At 37.6% G+C, this 20719-nt stretch overlaps 1 protein-coding gene across 1 annotated transcript in view; it reads left to right on the top strand.

Annotated features, from left to right (window-relative positions):
* ANOS1 (anosmin 1) overlaps positions 1-11915 on the top strand; it is a 199684-nt gene extending 187769 nt beyond the window's left edge. Inside the window, exons 10-14 of the mRNA XM_008959454.4 lie at positions 1023-1117; positions 3833-4004; positions 4955-5175; positions 6308-6449; positions 7739-11915. Coding sequence (XP_008957702.2) covers positions 1023-1117; positions 3833-4004; positions 4955-5175; positions 6308-6449; positions 7739-7797 — 689 coding nt within the window. The 3' untranslated portion in view covers positions 7798-11915. The remainder of the gene's footprint in view (positions 1-1022; positions 1118-3832; positions 4005-4954; positions 5176-6307; positions 6450-7738) is intronic.
* Positions 11916-20719: the final 8804 nt, after the last annotated feature.

Here is a 20719-nt window from a genome sequence, read left to right as displayed (position 1 = left end):
TTTTCTGGTTCCAAAGTGCTCAAAGCGAAGTTCCCACTAGATCAACCCAATTTCATCAAAGAGTTTTCTCCTCTGAAAACCCCCATCAAACACTTGGCATGATGTTGGGGGACAAGATGTTAAATCACCTGCAAAATGGTGCCGTTTGGTGCCATTTCACACTCCTCGGACACACTGGGGTGATTAATAAACCCGAGACTGTCAAGGTCTGCTTTCCCACACTCATTGAGTTGCTTGCCGTTATTTTCTCTTTTTTTTCCCCCACTTTATTGTCCAAAGTAAAGAAATGTACAGAAAATATTCCTCTTGCCCTGGGAATAAACGTGTTCAAAGGGTCAGTCTTCTGGCCTGTGTTTGAGAACACCAAGTCATATTTCAGTAGGGATCAGACATACAGAAATGCCACGATGCGCTTGGTTAAGGGAGAGTGGGAAGCATACGTCCCTATCCTTTTGACAAAAGAACTTCTTTATGGCAATACATAACAGGAAATAAACGTGGATAGCCAATTCTGCAAGTGTGAAGGCAATGTTTTTGTTCTTGTGTGGATTCAATAGTATCTCATCTTTATCAAAAAAAAGGGAGGATTGAGAAACTTCTGATGATTCTCTTTTACAACAGGAATTACGAGAGGTGTTGCTAGGTGTTGCCTTTCATTGTAGGGATTTGCTTACTGTAAAAACCATGGCTAGGTTATTCTCAAGACATCTTTGGAATCATTTTGCTATGACTTTACTAATTTTTTTTTCTACTTAGTACTTGCACTTCAACACAGGTTTTCCCTTGGCAGTATATTACTTTTTTCCCTTACTTTGTTCTTAATGATTAAGTATTCAGAATTATTAATTATTATAATTATTAAGTAATCAGAACCTCACCTCCCTTTGGCTCACCTGTGCATTTATTGGTCACCTGTAGAGTTTCATTTCCTCTCCTTTTCTCCTCTCAAGTTCAAGAACCCCAGGCTACATGGAATGTAACATCCAGCCTATTATTTTTGTCTGTGTGTTTTGGCATTATAGATCCTACTGTCAACCGATATCATGTGCGGTGGTTTCCTGAAGCCTGTGCCCACAACAGAACAACCGGATCAGAGGCATCATCTGGCATGACCCACGTAAGGACATGATCTCTAGGCCAACTTGATCTGTGAACATAATTAGACAGGAGGATGTACAAACTAGACATGTCAAACAGATAACTCATTCTCACAAATCAGCTATTGAGTAATGACTTGATAGAAGCGGAAAGCAGAATGGTCATTATATTCACTCATTCTTTTATCCATTCACACCATTGCACTGGGGGCTTACTCTGTTATCAACATGGAGCAAAACCTAAAGTGCAGAGACTAAAGACACAGTTCTTAAAGAACTCCCATATTTCAGGGAGAAATATGTCTGAGTATGTGTGTGCTTCATCTTAACTGGACAAAACCTTTGAATTATTTTCTGAATTTTGACATGTCACCGTGATCTAAAGGTGTAATTGTACAAGTGAATTTCTATGTGACTCTATCATTTAGCACCATGTCCCTAACTGCCATCAGCTCAGTTAGTGAAATAATCTCCTTGTCCTGTATAGCATGCACCAATATTTTGACTTTTAACTTTAAGAGAACATTAAACTCTCTGAGGATAGCAACTCTGTCAATATTGCCCAAAATGTTATTCCAAATATTTTGGGGTTCATTCATGAATTATAGATTAGAATCAACAAACCAACACAAAATATTTAAGAGGTCATTTTATTATACAGTGTATAATACACTTTGATGGCAATTTATATGTGATACCTCAGGACAGTTTAAAAAATCCAAAAACATGGCCCCAAACATAGAATGTTTTGGTTTGTGATATGTAACTAGAATATTTTTGTTTTGAACATTTTCTAAAGCAAGCACAATATTTTAAGAACCATACCTGCTGGCATAATTTTAAGAGAGTGAGATAAAACAAGTCACTGCATTTTCAGAAATACACAGCTTCTTTCTCTTTTTTACTGGATTTGATTTTTCTCATGTTCACCAAAGTTTCTCCTTTTACTTATCCTTAAATTAGCTCCAATGTTTGTGACCTTCAGTAAAATAATTAAACAGACATTCTAAATAGGGAAGTCGATTTGAAAGGCGGAGAAAGAAATAAACAGAAGCTGGAATTATTAATATTGTTGTGGGCAGAGGGGTGAGGTTTTTGTTTTACTTGTATGTGTGTGCCTCAGAACCACACAGAACTGGGCTTATGTCAATGCAATTCCCCAATCCTAGGTTTATCATCTTTAGGAACTCTGAAAGTGGTGACAACTATTTGCTGAGCAGATGTAATGTATCCGGTAGAAATAAAAATCAAACTCCTGAAAAATTACCCTTCTAGGGGCTTAGAACTTATCTGTATTTAGTTTTAAACCTTTAGGTCCAATTATTATAATTTGTTTTTATGCTACAATGGAGCATCCACTAATTCACTTACTGCTGCAGATGTCTGCCTCCTATGCAACATGAAAGCAATCTTGAAATATCTGTGAAACAGGATCCTTAATAGCTAACCTTGGATTCCAGTACAGTCCCATATAAAGAGCAGATTTATTTCCAAAGAAAAGCAATTCAGACTCCCAAAGAGACATGGCGGCCTTGGCTTGGGCTTGGGTTGGGCTTGGGTTGGTCTTGCGTTGTCCAGATTGATTTGTTTCCTATTCACTGTCTGTGCTAACTGGCTGCAGAGTTGGTTGCACCCCATCTCCTGTCACCATCTGGATGAAGGGCCAGCACACCTGGAGGTCACTCCTGGTCTCTTTTGAACATTCAGTGCTCTGTCACCTGCAGCCACTTCCACTCCTCACTTAAGTAAATCACTGAAGCCTCAGTTTTGATTTTAATTCTTGTCTCATGTTTTTCCCGTCAACCCTGCTGCTTTCTAGCAAGATCCCCTACCCATCATCCAATGAGTACCAGAGATATTCCATCTGTACTTTTTTTCCTCTCTTAAAAATAATTAAACACACACACACACACACACACACACACGTAAAAACCATGGAGTCTCACTATGTTGACCAAGCTGGTCACAAACTCCTGAGTTCAAGCAATCCTCCCACCTCAGCCTCTCGAGTAGCTAGGACTATGACACGAGTCACCATGCCCAGCTATCCATCTGCACTTTTATACATATACATTAAGAATTGGTAAATACAAAACAGAATGGATAAGTGCCACTTAGCCAAATATGAAAGAAACAGAGATACACACCTGTTATCACAGGAAATGTCATCTTTTGACATTATCATAAAGTTATATTCTTAGCCCGTGACTCCTTACCATTTAGCCTCTTTCTTTTATTTATATTTAATCACAACATTATGGCAGAAAACAGTAACAGCACTCCAAAAAAGGGAAAAATTATATTGCTAAAGAATATCATCATTTTTTAACAGAAAAACTTACATATAAACTAATTCTATGTCTCAGAGAAGCCTGCATTAGTTTTTTTTAACTGAAAAAAGTTAGATTTGTATTTACAGCTTTACACCACTAAACACAGCACTGCTACCAACTCAAAAATGCTGATTGTGACCTTAGAAGTAGCCTGCTTTGATGAGGAATTATTGTGATACTGTTTAATTCTAGAAGGCATATCCCGCAGCCATGGGAGTGTTTCACAATTGTCATTAATCAAAATGTGGACAGTATGTGCTTTGTACTTTTTATAAAAGCCATATTTCACACACTATATAGGAAAACATCCTTGTTGGATGGAATATGATTTCAATTCTTGCCAGTGTTTTTTAATCCCTAATGAGATTTATTGCTAGCATAATTCTCTTTCTCTTGCTCTAGGAAAATTATATAATTCTTCAAGATCTGTCATTTTCCTGCAAGTATAAGGTGACTGTCCAACCAATACGGCCAAAAAGTCACTCCAAGGCAGAAGCTGTTTTCTTCACTACTCCACCATGCTCTGCTCTTAAGGGGAAGAGCCACAAGCCTGTTGGCTGCCTGGGCGAAGCAGGTACGTTTTCACCTGAAGGACTTCTACATCTAGGTCTAAGGTGTCAGCAGTGCTTTGCAAACCTTGCCAAACTGCGTTTCACAAGACCGTGAAAACCAAAAGTGCCTGTCTTTCTAAGTTGTGTTATGATGGCCCAATGTGGAGGGAAGAGATGTAGGAATGAATGTGTTATTTTAAAGCCTAACAGGCTTGGAAAGATGTCCTTTGATAGCAATGTTATCCCTTTGGAAATGAAGGCAAACATTTAGATACCGCTTGTGTTTTGGGAAAGTTTGATATAATTATTTCATTATTTTCCCACCCCTTTGCTGTGTGGGTTATACTCACACACTTTCCATGCCAACCTGGCAAACCTCACATCTGTACCTTCCATCCCATCTCCTTGCCAATGTCCCTGTCTTGCAGTGGGAAAAACTCTTTTAAATGCCCTGGATTTGGCCAGGCATGGCGGCTCATGCCTGAAATCCCAGTACTTTGAGAGGCTGAGATGAGAGAATCACTTGAGCCCTGGAGTTCCAGACCAACATGGGCAACATAGCAAGATCTCACCTTTAAAAAAAAAAAAAAAAAAAAGCTTCGGATTTAATAACTCTTCTAACAGCTTTAATATTTACCTTCTCACTGCAGTCAATGCTATTCTTTAAGAAATAGTTAAGTCTTGCCAGGGTCTAAACTGCTCTCCTGCTTCCATCTTCAAAAGAGCATTCTAAAAATGATCCTCAAAAGACTGGAAGAAGCATTTAGTACAAAGTTGGAGTGAGGAGATTCCTACTCAACCTATCCCCATATGTCAAAGGGGTGATTGTCTGAACCCATGTTTAAAGAACAAGGTCACATTGCTTCTATTAATATCATCCCATAGACTGGCTGCCAAAAATTCCTACAATGGATCCCATGGGCACACCTTCTCCAGTCGCCTAATCCTGGTTTTCCTTCTTGCATTGCTGCAGGTCATGTTCTTTCTAAGGTGCTAGCTAAGCCTGAGAACCTTTCTGCTTCATTCATCGTCCAGGATGTGAACATCACCGGTCACTTTTCTTGGAAGATGGCCAAGGCCAATCTCTATGAGCCCATGACTGGGTTTCAAGTGACTTGGGCTGAGGTCACTACAGAAAGCAGACAGAACAGCCTACCCAACAGCATTATTTCACAGTCCCAGATCCTGCCTTCCGTAGGTCCTACCTCTTGTACTATGTCTGTGTCATTGGTATCTACTGCTCCTTTTTACTGACCTTCAGAGGTGGCTACCTCTGTCATTCTGTGTGCTGTACTATTGAGTCTTATTTTTGCATTTTCTTCTTCTGAGTGTATCTTTTGCAAGCATTAACACATCACAAATGTGACTGCATAGCTAAGAAGTAGCATAAGCTGCCATCTAGATAAAGTTTGATGGCTAGAGCCAACTCATGAAAAGACCTTACCCTATCTTGTATATAAGTGATTGAGCCATTTTCTTCTATCTTTGTTAACCTCATGTCTCTCTGGTCCAAGTGAACATGCCCTGTTTGAAGTGTTGAATTGGGGAGGGCAGGAATAGCTAAAAGAAGCTTGTTGTTTGTCCGTCTTCCCCGCAACTTCAAATTTGGCTCGAGGCTGTAATGAGTTGGCCTGTCTTCCAGGCCACTTAATTCCTTGGCTTCAAAAAAAAAAAAAAAAAAATCATGTGTGGGATTTTACCCTCTCTGAAAATGCCCTTAGAATAGCCAACTACCGTTACAAAATCCAAAAAGGAGGGGCAGAGAGGGAAAGAAACACAACTTAAATCTCAGAAGGAAAAATTCCATGGAATTAGAGAGTAGTTATTCTATAAATGTACTAGGTTTTATTGAGTTTTGAGAAGAATATGTTGGCATAAAAATAAACATTTTCAGTTATGGGCATTGACAGATACTGTGTTTTAAGAAAAACAGTTGGCTCATTCACTGAAATTTGGACTATCAAGAGTTCACATCACAAGATGTGCAGCTGAAGACTTTAAACCATGGGAAAGTTTTACGTTAAGGAATTAAAAAAATAAATAAAATCCCAGGAGTGAGCCCTGAGAACTGGCACCTCAGCATATTTTAACTCTGCCAAGTGTCTTAGGCTGCCAAGAATTGAGTGAGGTGCTAAGAAACCATATGGCAGAGAACCCCCACAAATGAGAAATAGTCTATAAATTAAACTGTGCCTTTACAAAGCAACCAAACTTGCCTGTGTATGATATTCTCCAGTGGGGGAAAAACTGTTCTAGGCTCTCTGTGCATTGCATGTTGTCTCTAAAAGGTTGTCGGTGAGCATGCTCTTTTATGTTGTCCCCTTAGGATCATTATGTCCTAACAGTGCCCAATCTGAGACCATCTACTCTTTACCGACTGGAAGTGCAAGTGCTGACCCCAGGAGGGGAGGGGCCGGCCACCATCAAGACGTTCCGGACGCCGGAGCTCCCACCCTCTTCAGCACACAGTGAGTGGGGTGCCAGGGCATTAAGCCATCCTGTCAGGTCTTGTGGACATAGAGAAAAATCTTGCTGGAAAATGAAAACAAATAAATACACTTTTACAGGTTTCTATGAGATAGGGAAATTGTCATCATCTGAAATTCTTTCTCCCTGTTTGTACCGACTTACTAGATTCTATTCCAGGCACCTGTAGTATACATTGCATAGTTGATGCTTAATTGTTCTTTTTCTCCCTCCCTTCCTCTTCCCCGCTTTTCTCCCTTTCTTTGCTCCTTCCTTGTTTCCTTTCTCCGCTCCTTCCTTGTTTCCTTTCTCCATCCTCTCTCCCTCTCTCCTTCATTCTTCCCTCTCTTCTTTTCTCCTTTCCTCTATCCTTCCTTTGTTTTTTTTTTCCTTCCTTGCATTTTCCCCTATGTAATGCATGCTTTTTTCCTTGTCTTTTAAACCATAAATACATATGGGAAAAAAATCTGTAGTCTCATATCAATCTGAAATATTTTTAAATCAAGATTTTCATATATCACAATATAGGAAATAATATTTTGCTAAGGAACTTATGTTCTTGTTACATAGATATTACTGTAATAAATGTTATGAATTTTCTTCATGATATGACCCAAGTCCACCTACTTCATTTATTGCTAAATCAAGTAAAATTTAAAAAGAAAATTGTCACCTAGATTTTCAAAACCGCCTCTTGCTGATTTTTCAATTATGTACTTCGTTTACTTTATTTTCTAGCTTAAATTTTTTTAAAAAGTGTCTGATGATTAGTGTGTGGACAAAACATTGAGAATTAGTCATAGTTTTAACTCTGATTTTTTTAAATGATAGATTGGTATGCTTATAATTGATAACTTGGCTTATAATTTGAAGAAAAACAAAAACTATCACAATGGGAGAGCTTGATAGCCTCTGAAATTTTTGTCAGATAAATGCTTTTCTGATATTCCTTCATAGAAATTCCTTTTAACAGAAGTATTTGATAATTTTTAAACTTCTTTGAGCAAATAAAAAAGGATTATGGTTTGATTGGATAAGTGTGAGCTTAAGGAAAGGAGCTTGTCTTCTTTTTCTTGTTATTTTATAGTTTGGGAAGACATCAAAGAGGAAGAGAAAAACAGGAAAAGGAGAGAAAGAGTGTGGTTGTACATTCAGATTCAGAATAGGAAAGACATGGTCATAGGAAGGAACATTTGCCAGGGTCTCGTGCTTTTTCTACAAATAAAGGTAATTCTATCATTTATTTGATACATACAAATGGATGTGACTGACATATTTTGTCACTTTTTAGGATCTCATCTTAAGCATCGTCATCCACATCATTACAAGCCTTCTCCAGAAAGACACTAAACTGTTCAAAAAGATTTTGTGAAATTGCACAGATGTGTAAGCTTGTTGAACTTCGGCCACGAGACATGCACACTTCCAGAGGCAGTGGGAACTGCTCAGAGGCCCGGACTCTCCTATGTGACTTTAGTGCAGGAAGAACTTCTGTCAATCACGGACGCATCTGGAGACAAGTGAGAAACAGTAGATTGGTGAAGACAGACACCAGTTCCCTACAAGCATGGAGAAAATGAAGAATAGGCCTTTTTAATGCTAAGTTTTGTTTTCCTGTACGGTGTCGCTCATTTCTATTGAATTACAACAGAACTCAGTTTTCCCTGAATTTGGAGCACCAAACTCCGCCCCAAAAAGGAGAGTAAGAAATACACAATTCACACATAACACTAAGCATAAATCTAATCAATAAAATATATTTTTGACTAAATTATTGATTTGATATGAAAAATCAACTAAGATTACACAGCTTTGTTTATTTGAATCTTTCCTAAGATCATTTTTATCCTAGGTGATTTTTAAATGAAAATGTGTGATCTAAAATATACCAGCGAATTTAAATCTAAAAATGCTCCTACTTTAAGTACCTTATGCTGCTCTTTATGCAAAGGTAAATCAAAGTTCCCTCTATAAATTATGATTTACAAAAGACACCCAAGCCAGAGGAACTCAATGAAATAAGCTGCTAATCAGATTTTACCTTGGAGAAATGAAAATTATTTCTTGGGGATGCCTTTTAATATTTGATCCTATTATGTGAGAGATTTTCCTGATATGTTATCTTATTTATATTTTCCCTTATTTTCCTCAATGCAGATAATAGCTTTTGGTGCACTTTTGTTTCACCATCTGAAAATTCACAAAACTTCTTGCTTCAAATGAAAAAATCCCAACTATTGAGCATGTTTAAATCTTTGCAGAGATTTGCCTTTTCTTAATCAAAGAAAGGTCTTTGTGTGCTAGAATATTATTGGTAATGTTTTAAAAATTCCTTTGATTGATAGAGGACAGTTATTTGCATTTAATTCACCCATATGCTTTCAAATCTAGTATATCTTACTTTTTGGAAATGTTTTATGCTACAAATTAGTGCCTTGTAGCATGAACTTAAGTCAAAACGTGTTATCAATATAGAGTGTTGCAGTGTATATTGTAACAACCTAAAACGCAGAGAAGTTTAATTTAATACTGTTTTTTTTCTTGAAGGAATACTCACATACATGGTTTGAAATGTGCATAGATATGCATGTCTATATAATTATAAATGCATGTGTATATATATGCAAATATATGTACATATACATGTATATACACACAGACACATGCATATACATGAATATACCTTGAGCATGAATCCCTGCAGAAATCGTTTTCATAGCTCACCAATGGTGAGTAAAGATACAGCTCTTTTAAAGGTCATAAGGATAATATATTTTCCCCATCAATGCTGATTCTGAGAAAAGAGCAATTTATCAAAATTGAACAGTGTAAAAGAAAGGTGTCCACATGTCTTTACCTACCTAAGTAACACAGGAAGAAAATCAGTAACATTATCCTTAGGTTTTGACAGTGGTACTTGCTTCTTGTTGTTTTATTGTTTCCTGAATTCATGCGGATGCCTGGCCATTCCTGGGAAGAGTGGATAACCCAGAAGTCACTGTACTCCACGGGGCCTCACTGCAGTGTCTAAAGGCAGATGCAAATTAAAATGCAGGGAAAATAACTTTTCTGATGTTGATGCATGTCTTTGGGAAACACATTTATAAACATGGATACCTGATAATAGATATTGAAACCCATTTCCTGTGTGTTAAAATATTTAAAAAGTGGATATTCCAGGAATGTTTTGCAGCTTTGTACAAGTAACATAAATTGGACACCTCAGAATGAAAGTTCATGTTGGTTCTGAATGGTTCGCTGCAGCTCCTGTCACAAGCTGGGATGGATTTATCACATTGAGTTATGAAATTACCTGGTTCTAAGAATTTTTGAGTGGCAAAAATAGAAAACAATCTTCATTTGAAAACATCCCTAAGCTTGAATAAATGGATACCATAGATAGCTTCTCTTTTTTATTCTGGTGTCATTACCAGCATCTGAATTTCAAGTTCTTAAAATTTCAAAAATTAAAATTTTTCATTATTAGCTGTCCATTTATCTTTTACACGAACTTGTCATGAACAAATTCAAATGTTTATGCCAGCAAATTTTTGTACTGTTGCATAGTTAAAAATGCTGGGAGTCTCTACATAGATACAAAATATTATTAAATTATTACATAAATTTAATTTTATAAAATTTAATCATGCTTCTTTTGTCTGGGTAATAGACATTGGACAGATATTTTTAGTTCAGATGGTGATTCTGAAGCTTACATCTCCCTTAAAAAAATCTAAAGCAGCTCTTATGGGCTTCTAATTTTGATATAAATAAATAATTTAAATTTTATTGGTGTTATTGGAAGAAAAATGCTGTTAATGGGCTAATAAAAAACATGTGTTTCTCTTATGGATTTTAATAAGCTCCAGTATTATTCAAATGATCAAAAATATAGTTATAATTTTTTGAATTTTAAAAATGTGATTGCTCTAATAAAGAATAAAATCTATGCTTTTTAACAAACATAGTTTTGGTGCCTAATTCTGTAATATGTTTTATTGAAATTAGATTCATTTCTCTAATGTGAGAAAAATATATCCAGTAATAGTATTGACTGTTTAAAAAATTGAGCTCATCAAAAATATTGTCATCAAATACAGGTGGTTAATCTGACATACATTGCAGTTACATGCATTATTTTTATTTACAACATTTGCTCCTTAATGATGAATTTATCTGTGTTACCCTGTTTTTCTACCTGGAACTCCATAGAATGATGTTTGCAAACCAACATGTGCTCTTTTCAGTCATTCACTGTTTTAATATGACATGGTAGAGAAGATAAGGTTTATGGCAGGTAATTTTTTGTAATGTGTATTAAACGAAGTTCAAAGATTAGAAATACATCTGTGTCCTGAAAACCTTAGATACATAGCCGACTGTATACAGAGGTTCATCTTAACTTCAACACTATTGACTTTTGGGGCTGGATAGTTCTCTGTTGTGGGGGTTTGTCTTGTGCACTGTAGGTTTTTAGTAGCATCCACACTTTCTCCTCACCAGATGCCAGTTGCACCCTCCCCCAAGTTGAGACAACCAAAAATGTCTCCAGATATTACCAGCTACCCCTTGAGGGATGGTACCTCTGGTTGAGAACCATTGCTAGAGAATGATCTTTACTGAATTTGCCCTTTATAAGAAACCCAGTGAATTTCTAGAGCAAGTCCCAAAAACTAAGGGACAGCTAAGAAGTTATTATGGTTGACTTCAAAGGCCTAAACTGTGTTTTTTATGTCCACTAAACAACTTGATTAAAAGACGGAATTTTGACTCGTGTCTATATCATACAAGTACAAATACTAATTTTGCCCTATGTATCCGTAAATGTCATTTGTGATTTTGACTTATTTATTTAATGCCCTTTCTTATGCCGTGGGTTTTCAAGTTTACTCATTTCTATGGTTGCAAATAACTCTAAAACTTATTATATAAACTTTCATATTATAGGCAGAACACAATGGCTAAATATCTGTTGCATGTACTTTAAAGTTTATTATAAAATATAAACAGATATATAAAGATGTTGACTCTTACCTGTGATTTTGCATGGCCAGACTCGGTGTCAGGTACGGAGAGGATTCTCATGACTGTCTTACCTCTACTGAATATTTTAGTGAGTTATATGATTTACGGAGTGATTAACAGCAGTCTATATAAAGTTACTTTTCCCCTTTACTTAATTATATTGTAGTGTGCAGATAACAAAACTGCTACCTTCTCATCCAAGTGGTCTGTAGAATTCATGTCCCTTACAGTGGTCATTTAAAGTCAATATTTATTTATGTATGTAATAAAAAAAGTTGGATTTTTGTGTATGTCTGTCACATTATTTAGAGAGAAGTAATCTTGTAAAAATGTTTTGTAAAAAACAAAAAAGTATTGTAAATAGTCTTGATATTCTGTGACTCATTATTTTCATGTTAGAGTTTGTACATACTGGTTCAATAATAAAGTATCCTTAAACCAGACCAAGGAGTCGACTCATTTATTTCTTAAAGAAACATTTTTGCTGGGCACAGTGGCATGCACCTGTAGTCTCAGCTACTCGGGAGGCTGAATTTGAAGGATCACTTGAGTCCTGAATGTTTGAGACCAGCCTGGGCAACATAGCAAGGCCCTGTCTCCAAACTTAAAAAAAAGAAAAGAAACTTTATTGAATTTAAGAAGAAAAATGGACAGTTCCTGCTGCCAAGGAGATTCAAAAAGTCTCTTTCCATGTCAGTGTTAATGGAATTTGAGGTCTGGTAAATGTTAACAAGACAGCACTTCATCCTAATGAAAGTATCTTGGAGTTTGACAACCAACACTTCAGATTTCTATCATCATGTTTACAATTGTAACTCCTGATGGTTTCAGTGGTATATTAAGTCAAGGATATACAATTTTAAGCTGTTTTTCTTTTGCCACCAATATTTACTCCTAAAATTGTAGATATATGCAATGCCAATAAGCATTCACCTGTATTTCAATACTACTCAATTGTTTTTCAATACTACGTACTATACTATAAGCCTTTAAATCTCCATTATCTAAGTAGAGTTTTGAGAGGCTTGTACATCCCCACTTTGACATGCAATTGACCCATAATTGCTGATGAATTGGAAAAAATGCCTAAGAAAAAAAAGCATAAGAAATAAAGGCTTTTAGGGCATTCACCAAAATAATATTTATTGTACCCATTAAGTAATTTCTCTTTACTCCCACTCTCCCACCCTCTGACCCTCCCACCCTTCCAAGTGTTTATTGTCAATTATTCTACATTCTATGTACATGTATACACATTATTTAGCTCCCAATTATAAATGAGAATATGTGGCATTTGTCTTTTTGTGTCAGCGTCATTTCAATTAAGATAATGGCCTCCATTCCATCCATGTTGCTGCAAAAGACATGATTGCATTCTTGTTTATGGCTGAATAATACTCCATTATGTACATAGGGACCACTTATATGCTGTTGGTCATAATGTAAATTAACATGACCTCTATGTAAAACAGTATGGAGATTTCTCAAAGAACTAAAAATAGAACTACCATTTGACCTAGCAGTCCCACTACTGGGTATCCACCCAGAGAAAAAGTAATCATTATATGAAACAGATACATGTTTATCGCAGCACTATTCACAGCAGTAGAGGTATGGAAGCAGCCTATCAAGGCTATCAGTGGAGGATTGCTTGACGCTTTTATGCCATCTTGAAGTTACAGAAAGAATGGGGGCTCGGATCTTGGCAACACAATTTATGGGAGGGAGAGAAGAGAAGTCCTGCCTAGCAAAGGTGGTCTTGTTACACAGATGAAACCTCCCAGGTCGCAGCCTTTAGAGAGAATAGATGGTGACTGTTTCTTTCAGACCTTAAAGGTGTTAGGCTTTTAGTTAATTTTTCCTAGATCCAGACACGGGGGCAGGGAGTGGGTGTCAGAGAAAGCCTGGCTGCAGCAATGCATCAATGCAGATTTTCTCTACATCTACAGATGCAAATTTCCCCCACAAAAGACAGCTTTGTAGGGCTGTTATTTGCAGGCCCTCTGAACAGCCATCTCTAAATATGTCAAAGAAGAGTTATTTGGGGGTGAAATATTTTGATTTCTTTCAATGGCTGCTGCCGCCACCCTACAGCATGAGCACCCATGCCAGTGGCCCCAGGCTTGACCCTCCCCAGTCCCTGAGGCCTGAATTTCCTGGGAGTTTTCCTGGGAGTTCTTATCCACTCATTGTCTGAGGCTTCACCCAGCCAATCAGCTGCACAGCGTGGGCACCTCACACTGGTCTCCAACATCAAAGATCAGAGAGGCTGGGGCTACTGTCCCAGAGATCGGGCTTGAAGGCTGCAATAAGAATCCAACTTCCTTCACATTCTTTTACTTCTTGAGCTACACCACAGGGTAAGCAGGTTCTTAGGGCCAGTGGAGTGTCTTGGTAGGGACTGAAAACCCAAGAAATATTTTTAGTATTGTTTCCATTGGGGAGGTATTTTTTTACACAAATGAGTCCTGAGAATACAGCTTTGTTGTAAATTGGAGACAACTTCTACATATACCACCCATTGATGGAGCATGGTATCAAAGGAGAAAAAGCTGTAGGGGATACAAGAAAAAAAATTTTTTTTTTTTTTTTTTTGAGACGGAGTCTCGCTCTGTCGCCCAGGCTGGAGTGCAGTGGCGCGATCTCGGTTCACTGCAAGCTCCGCCTACCAGGTTCACGCCATTCTCCTGCCTCAGCCTCCTGAGTAGCTGGGGCTACAGGTGCCTGCCACCACGTCCGGCTAATGTTTTGTATTTTTAGTAGAGACGGGGTTTCACCGTGTTAGCCAGGATGGTCTCGATCTCCCGGCCTCCCAAAGTGCTGGGATTACAGGCGTGAGCCACCACGCCCGGCCAAGAAAAATTTTTTAAAAGAGTAAGAGGCCAGGCATGATGGCTCACACCTGCAATCCCAGCACTTTGGAAGGCTGAGGCGGGAGGATCACTTGGTCCCCGCCTGGGCAACATAAAAAGACTCCATGTCTGCAAAAAAAAAAATGGAAAATTAGCTGGACATGGTAGTGCACACCTGTAGTCCCAGCGACTTGGGTGGCTGAGGCAGGAGAATCGCTTGAACTCACCAGGTATTGGCTGCAGTGAGCTATGATCACATGATTGAGCTCCAGCCTGGATGACAGAATGAGAACCTGTCTAAAAAAAAATAAAAATAAAAATTGTGCCCTCTCTTGTGCAGAAACACAGAGAGTGTGCCTGCCTATCCTTTCTCTGCCTTGGTATTCCCACCCAAAGTAAGGATTTTGCCACTCACTTCATGGTTACTGTGAAGATGGTCATGTAACAGTGCTTGGAAAAATCCACGTGTGTGTGTGTGTGTGTGTGTGTGTGTGTGTCTAAAAATGTCAGATTGAAGACACCAAAAGCAATCACAACAAAAGCAAAAATTGGCAAATAGGATCTAATTAAACTTAAGAGCTTCTTCATAGCAAAAGAAACTGTCAACAGAGTAAATAGACAAACTAGAGAATGGGAGAAAATATTTGCAACTTATGCATGTAACAAAGGTCTTATATCCAGCATCCAGCACCGATAAGGAACTTAAACACATATACAAGAAAAAAATATCATTAAAATGTGGGCAAAGGACATGAACAGACACTTTTCAAAAGAAGACATACATATGGCCAACAAGCATATAAAACAAAGCCCAATATCACTGATCATTAGAGAAATGCAAATCAAAACCACAATGAAATATCATCTCACACCAGGCAGAATGGGTATTTCATTAAAAAGAAAAAAATAGCAGGTACTGGCAAGATTGCAGACAAAAGGGAATACTTATACACTGTTGGTGGGGGTGTAAATTAGTTCAACCATTGTGAACAGCAGTGTGGCAATTCCTCAAAGAGCTGAAAGCAGAAATACCATTTGACCCAGCAATCTCATTACTGGATATATACCCAAAGAAATATACATCATTCTACCATAAAGACACATGCATGCAAATGTTCATTGCAGCACTATTCACAATCACAAAAACATAGAATCAACCTAAATGCTCATCACTGGTAGACTGTATAAAGAAAATATGGTACATACACACCATGGAATACTATACAGCTACAAAAAAGGAAAAAGATAATCTCCTTTGCAGGAACATAGATGGAGCTGGAGGCCATCATCCTTAGGAAACCAACACAGGAACAGAAAAGCCAATACCACATGTTCTCACTTATAAGTGGGAGCTAAATGATGAGAACACATGAACACAAAGAGAGGAACAACAGATACTGGGACCTACTTGAGGGTGGAAGGTGGGAGGAGGGAGAGGATCAGGAAAAAATAACTAATGAGTTATTACCTTAGTACCTGGGTGATGGAATAATCTGTACAAGAAACCTCTACGACAAGAGTTTACCCATATAACAAACTTGCACATGTACCCCTGAGCCTAAAATAAAAGTTAAAAGAAGAAAAAGAAAATTGAATTAATCATATAAAAAAATTAAAATGCCAAATCACTAAGGTGGAGGGGGGTGGAAGGTTTGTAATCCCTAAAACAATTTAGAGCAACTAATAGAAAATTGAGTTGGTTGTATTTGTACCAACGCTTCTTGATATTCAATCCCTGGCAGTGACGGAATGAAATTTAGAATAAGATGAGGAAAGTGAGCAGTTTATGTAAGATCTGTGTAATAGAAGGTTCTAATCTACAGAGAACACAGTGAGAAGAATTTGCAAAAGCAAAATCTAAGAATGGAAACAAAATAGAATGAAGAGGACATTTAGAAAGTAAGGCAAAGAAAGAATAAGATAAGGGTGGGGAGAGAAGGAGAGACCATGAAACCAAAGACATAAGTACTGAAGACTACAGTTCTTTTGCATCATAACTAAGGGCCAGAGGTCTGATTTAGATGCCACAGCAAATTTTGAAATGGGAACACTGTAGAGTAAATGTTACTGAGTAAATTTTACATATATTCTATGTATGAAATTGAAGTAGTTGGGAGAACTAGAACTGATAAGGAACAATGTGGAGTCCAGGGCTCCCTGTGTTTTGTGAAATTTAAATTCAAATCCAAGCCCTATGTCATTTGCCAATCTTCTTTAAAGGAGTCTCTCCCTCTCTCTCTCTTTTTTTTTTTTTTACTTTGTATTTTGAGAAAATTGTAGATTCACATGCAATTGTAAGAAATAATAGAGATTATGAACTATCCTGAACCCTTCATTTAGTTTCCCACAATGGTGACATCTTTCAAAACTACAGTATAGTATCACAACCAGGAAATTGACATTGATACAAACCATATCCTTTATTCAGATCTCATAAGTTTGATATACACACAGTTCTGTGTGTGGGGGTGTTTGTATGTACTTGGTTCTATTCAATTTTACACGCAAATTATTTGCAATCTGTTTACACAAATGAGTCATTGTGTTTTAAGTAGATAAACATCTAAGGGACACACAATGACTTAAAGAAATTAGTTTTAAGGAGGTATGGCATATTTTTGCACATTTCCCTAGGGCTGAGTGCAATGTACTTTGTGCTGATTTTAACTTTAACATTCTAGGAATGATCGACTCAATATGCATGTGATGCCATCTTCAATTTCTGTCAGTGAATTGTTTTCATAAAGTGGCCGAGCACGTAACAAGTCTGTTTAGAAAAATCCATCTTGTCCAAGGAAACAAAATGTTTGAGTATGTAAAAATCTATAGATTTGAAAAATCATTTCACTGAGAGAAATCCTGGTGCACATTTATAGTCTAGACGTGGATTTGAGAAAAGAAAAAGAAAAGTGAAATCCTTTATTGGGTAGAAAACTAAAGATTGCCCAAAGTAGGAAGAATAATCGAGTTTCAGATTAAGGTAATACTTAAAGATTGAGTTTTGCACAATTGACTCTGATCATTAGCACAATTCTGACCCTGGGTCAGAGGCTTTCAAAACTGGCTGCCTATTAGAACTCCCAGGGGAGCTTTTAAGAAGTCCAGTGTCCTCTGGCACCTAAAGATCAGGAGAGAAGTATGGACATTGCACATTAGTGCTAGTTTAAAGGGTCCCCAGGTGATTCTAATATGTGCCCAGTGCCGCAAACCACTCTTCCAGACCCTGAGAAGCTATTGAATGATAAATGTTAGAAACATTCCTGCTTGCAGAGCTGAAGAAGCAAAAAGTCACATTGAAGCATCGCATTTTTATCTCAGTGCATCAGAATATACTGAAGTTTTTCTCCTCAAATTCCCTGGATTAAGTTATATATAAAGATGTAGATGCAGACATGAAAATGCATGCAAATACATACACATGTAGATAAATATAGGTAGAGCTATCACAGGCGTCTTCCTTTCAATCTTCTTTTGAGTATAATTCGGAATTTATCCTGAGAAATACTGATAAAATATAGGGCTAGGCAAATGTAATTTGGGATGCTGTCGAGTGTTATTAGTAGAAACGACTTCTCTTTTCCGAGCCTTGTGAAATAGCTTCCAAGAGGCAGCTGGTAGTGATTTAAGGGCAGTCACAGAGACAGCCAATTAGCATTGATCAGTCATTATACTTATAGCACCAGACTATCATGCAATACAAAACTGATGCCGACTTGACCTTTTCATCCCCTATATTTCCTTCCCCATCTCAAACAGCAGCCAATCATATGCAATTGGCTTCATTATGAATAATAGGAAGCATCTTACATTCCTTTGTAGGGTGGTCCACCTCGGTATGGCACAGGATGCTTCACAAGGCCCTGCCTGTAGCTTTTTGTAGTTCACTTGAGAGACCACTAATAGAATTAACCTCTACAGCTAACATTTACTGAGGAACCACTAATTGTAAGGTACACTAAGTGTATTACTGGCATTCCTTCATTCATTTCTACAGCCACCCTATGGCTGGCCATATTTTAAAGCTGAGGACAGTGAGGCAAAGATCATTTAAACCAGTAGCCCAGGCTGGGCGCAGTGGCTCATGCCTGTAATCCCAGCCCTTTGGAAGGCCGAGGCAGGCGGATCACCTGAGGTCAGGAGTTCGAGACCAGCCTGGCCAACATGGTGAAACCCCCTCTCTACTAAAAATACAAAAATTAGCTGGGCATAGTGGCATGGCCTATAATCCCAGCTACTAGGGAAGCTGAGGCAGGAGAATCTCTTGAACCCAGGAGGCGGAGGTTGCAGTGAGCCAAGATCGCACCACTGCAGACTGGGTGACAGAGCGAGACTCCATAAAAAAAAAAAAAAATAGCCCAAAGTCATATAGCTACCGAGTGGCAGAGCCTGAAAATAATCCCAGGCCATTGAGTTCCAGTGTCCTTGTAGTTAACCACTAATCTTTTCTGCCTGTCAGATTGTCCTCCCATAAGGGCAAGTTGCAAAAGATACTACATAGCTTGTTAAATGTATGGGTAAATATGCATATGTGTATGAAATACTCTGTATATATGCATAGACTATATATGTGTGAAATACGCTGTACTACTGCATGAAATACCATTTATATGCAGAGTACTATGTATTATATATATGCATGAGATACTATATATATTAGAATATTATATATCATAAAATATGTTGTGTGTATGTATAAATACTGTGTATATATGTATGGAATACTATGCATATAAGTATGAAATTTGATATACATATGGAATGTATATGATAGTAAATGTATAGGATACTAAATATATTATCTATGTAGAGGTGGAGAGCAAGTTAAATGTCAATGTGACTTGATATGTTCGAGGTGTTTTTTTGTTCCGTTTTGTTTTTGTTTTTTGAGCTACACTTTACTGATTCCATCAGAATCTGAACAGCGGGATGTTCTGAAAGATTTTGAATTGATTCTAATATGCGGCTGGAGAGACAATCAGTACCATGTGTAGTTGTCCAGACTCTCTGTGCAGAACTGAAGACTTGCAATTTGGCTGCGCCTAACTTTCTTGCAAGAATCCTTAGGTTTGACCACTGATGTATATTAATGAATATAGCTAACCCTGAAGTTCTTTCACAAAAGCTATTCCTTTTTCTCTCCTCTCTTCCTTCTCTAGGTAATGGGATAATTTATAATCATTTTCATTTTACAAAGGACATTAACCCTACTTTTTAATTTCAGAGTACATTTTGAAAACATCAGGAGACACACTTTTCAGGACTTTGTCAAAGACTTGACAACAATTATTCTATATAGTCATCAGTTTTGTTTGCAGTGATTCACCACCCTGGGGTTTGCAAATATTGGCATTTTTCCCATGTGTGATAACTTCCAGGCAAATAGCCAATCAAATGATGAATTTGTAATGCTAAATGTTTTAAGAAGATAATTAAAAATAAACCCCTTTTACAGGTTTGCTATGATGAAATATTCCAGGTTTTGATAAAATAAAAGTGGTGAGGTTAGATTTGGCTCAATCCCACGCTTTTGAGTGCAAAATGTCTGCCAAGTCAAATTAGGCTATAAATTGAAGAGGCATGTTGTGGGTACTTTTCATGGGCAAATGTTTCCCAATATTCTTACCACATTTTGTATAGAAATAAGTGATTATCGAATGAACTATCTCAAATGTGAAATATATATATATATATATATAATCACTCTCAACATAAGAAATGTTTATTGACTGAGTAGTTTGAAGACATGCTATTATTGTTTTTCCACATGAAGATAATTTTCTGTTTCCCCAAATTAATCGCATGCCATGATTTAACACAATAATTATTTACTACTAAAGTATTCCCAAAGGTAGTCGGGTTAGAGGTAAGAGTTGATAAAAGGCACCCCAGTATTCCCATAACAGCCATGCAAAGCATTTTGATGCCTTCCTTATTATCAAATCCACTTACCACACTTCCTTCAACCAAAACATCTGGTTTTGTGACTCTGGTTCCAAGCTTGAGAGAAGATGCCAATGAGTTGTCATGCCCCACCCCACATTATCAAAGAGACTTTCCCCTAGTATTCTAACAGAAGTGTTACCAAACCCAAGCCAAAGCCCAATTCTGTGCACATGCCAGGATTTGCAAATCCCAGCCCTACAGCTGTCTCCAAAGTGCAGGTGTGGGTGCTTCACCACTGTGCAGATAGCGACGTCTTTGTACCTTCATCTCTGTTCCTTTACAGGTGCTGTATTGTCATTTGGACAGATGTCAGCTTTCTCTAGCAAGGCCCAAAGCCAAAACATCAGCTTCATTCAGTTGCTGACAACCACAGCACCTATGCCAAGTGAAGAAGACACTGAGGAGTCGCATAGGGAATGGATTCTGAGTCCTGCCAAGGTGCTTGGCATCTC

The sequence above is a fragment of the Pan paniscus genome, chromosome X, assembly GCF_029289425.2.
Source record: "Pan paniscus chromosome X, NHGRI_mPanPan1-v2.0_pri, whole genome shotgun sequence".
Taxonomy (NCBI): Eukaryota; Metazoa; Chordata; class Mammalia; order Primates; family Hominidae; genus Pan; species Pan paniscus.
This window is presented reverse-complemented; position numbering and strand designations above follow the sequence as displayed.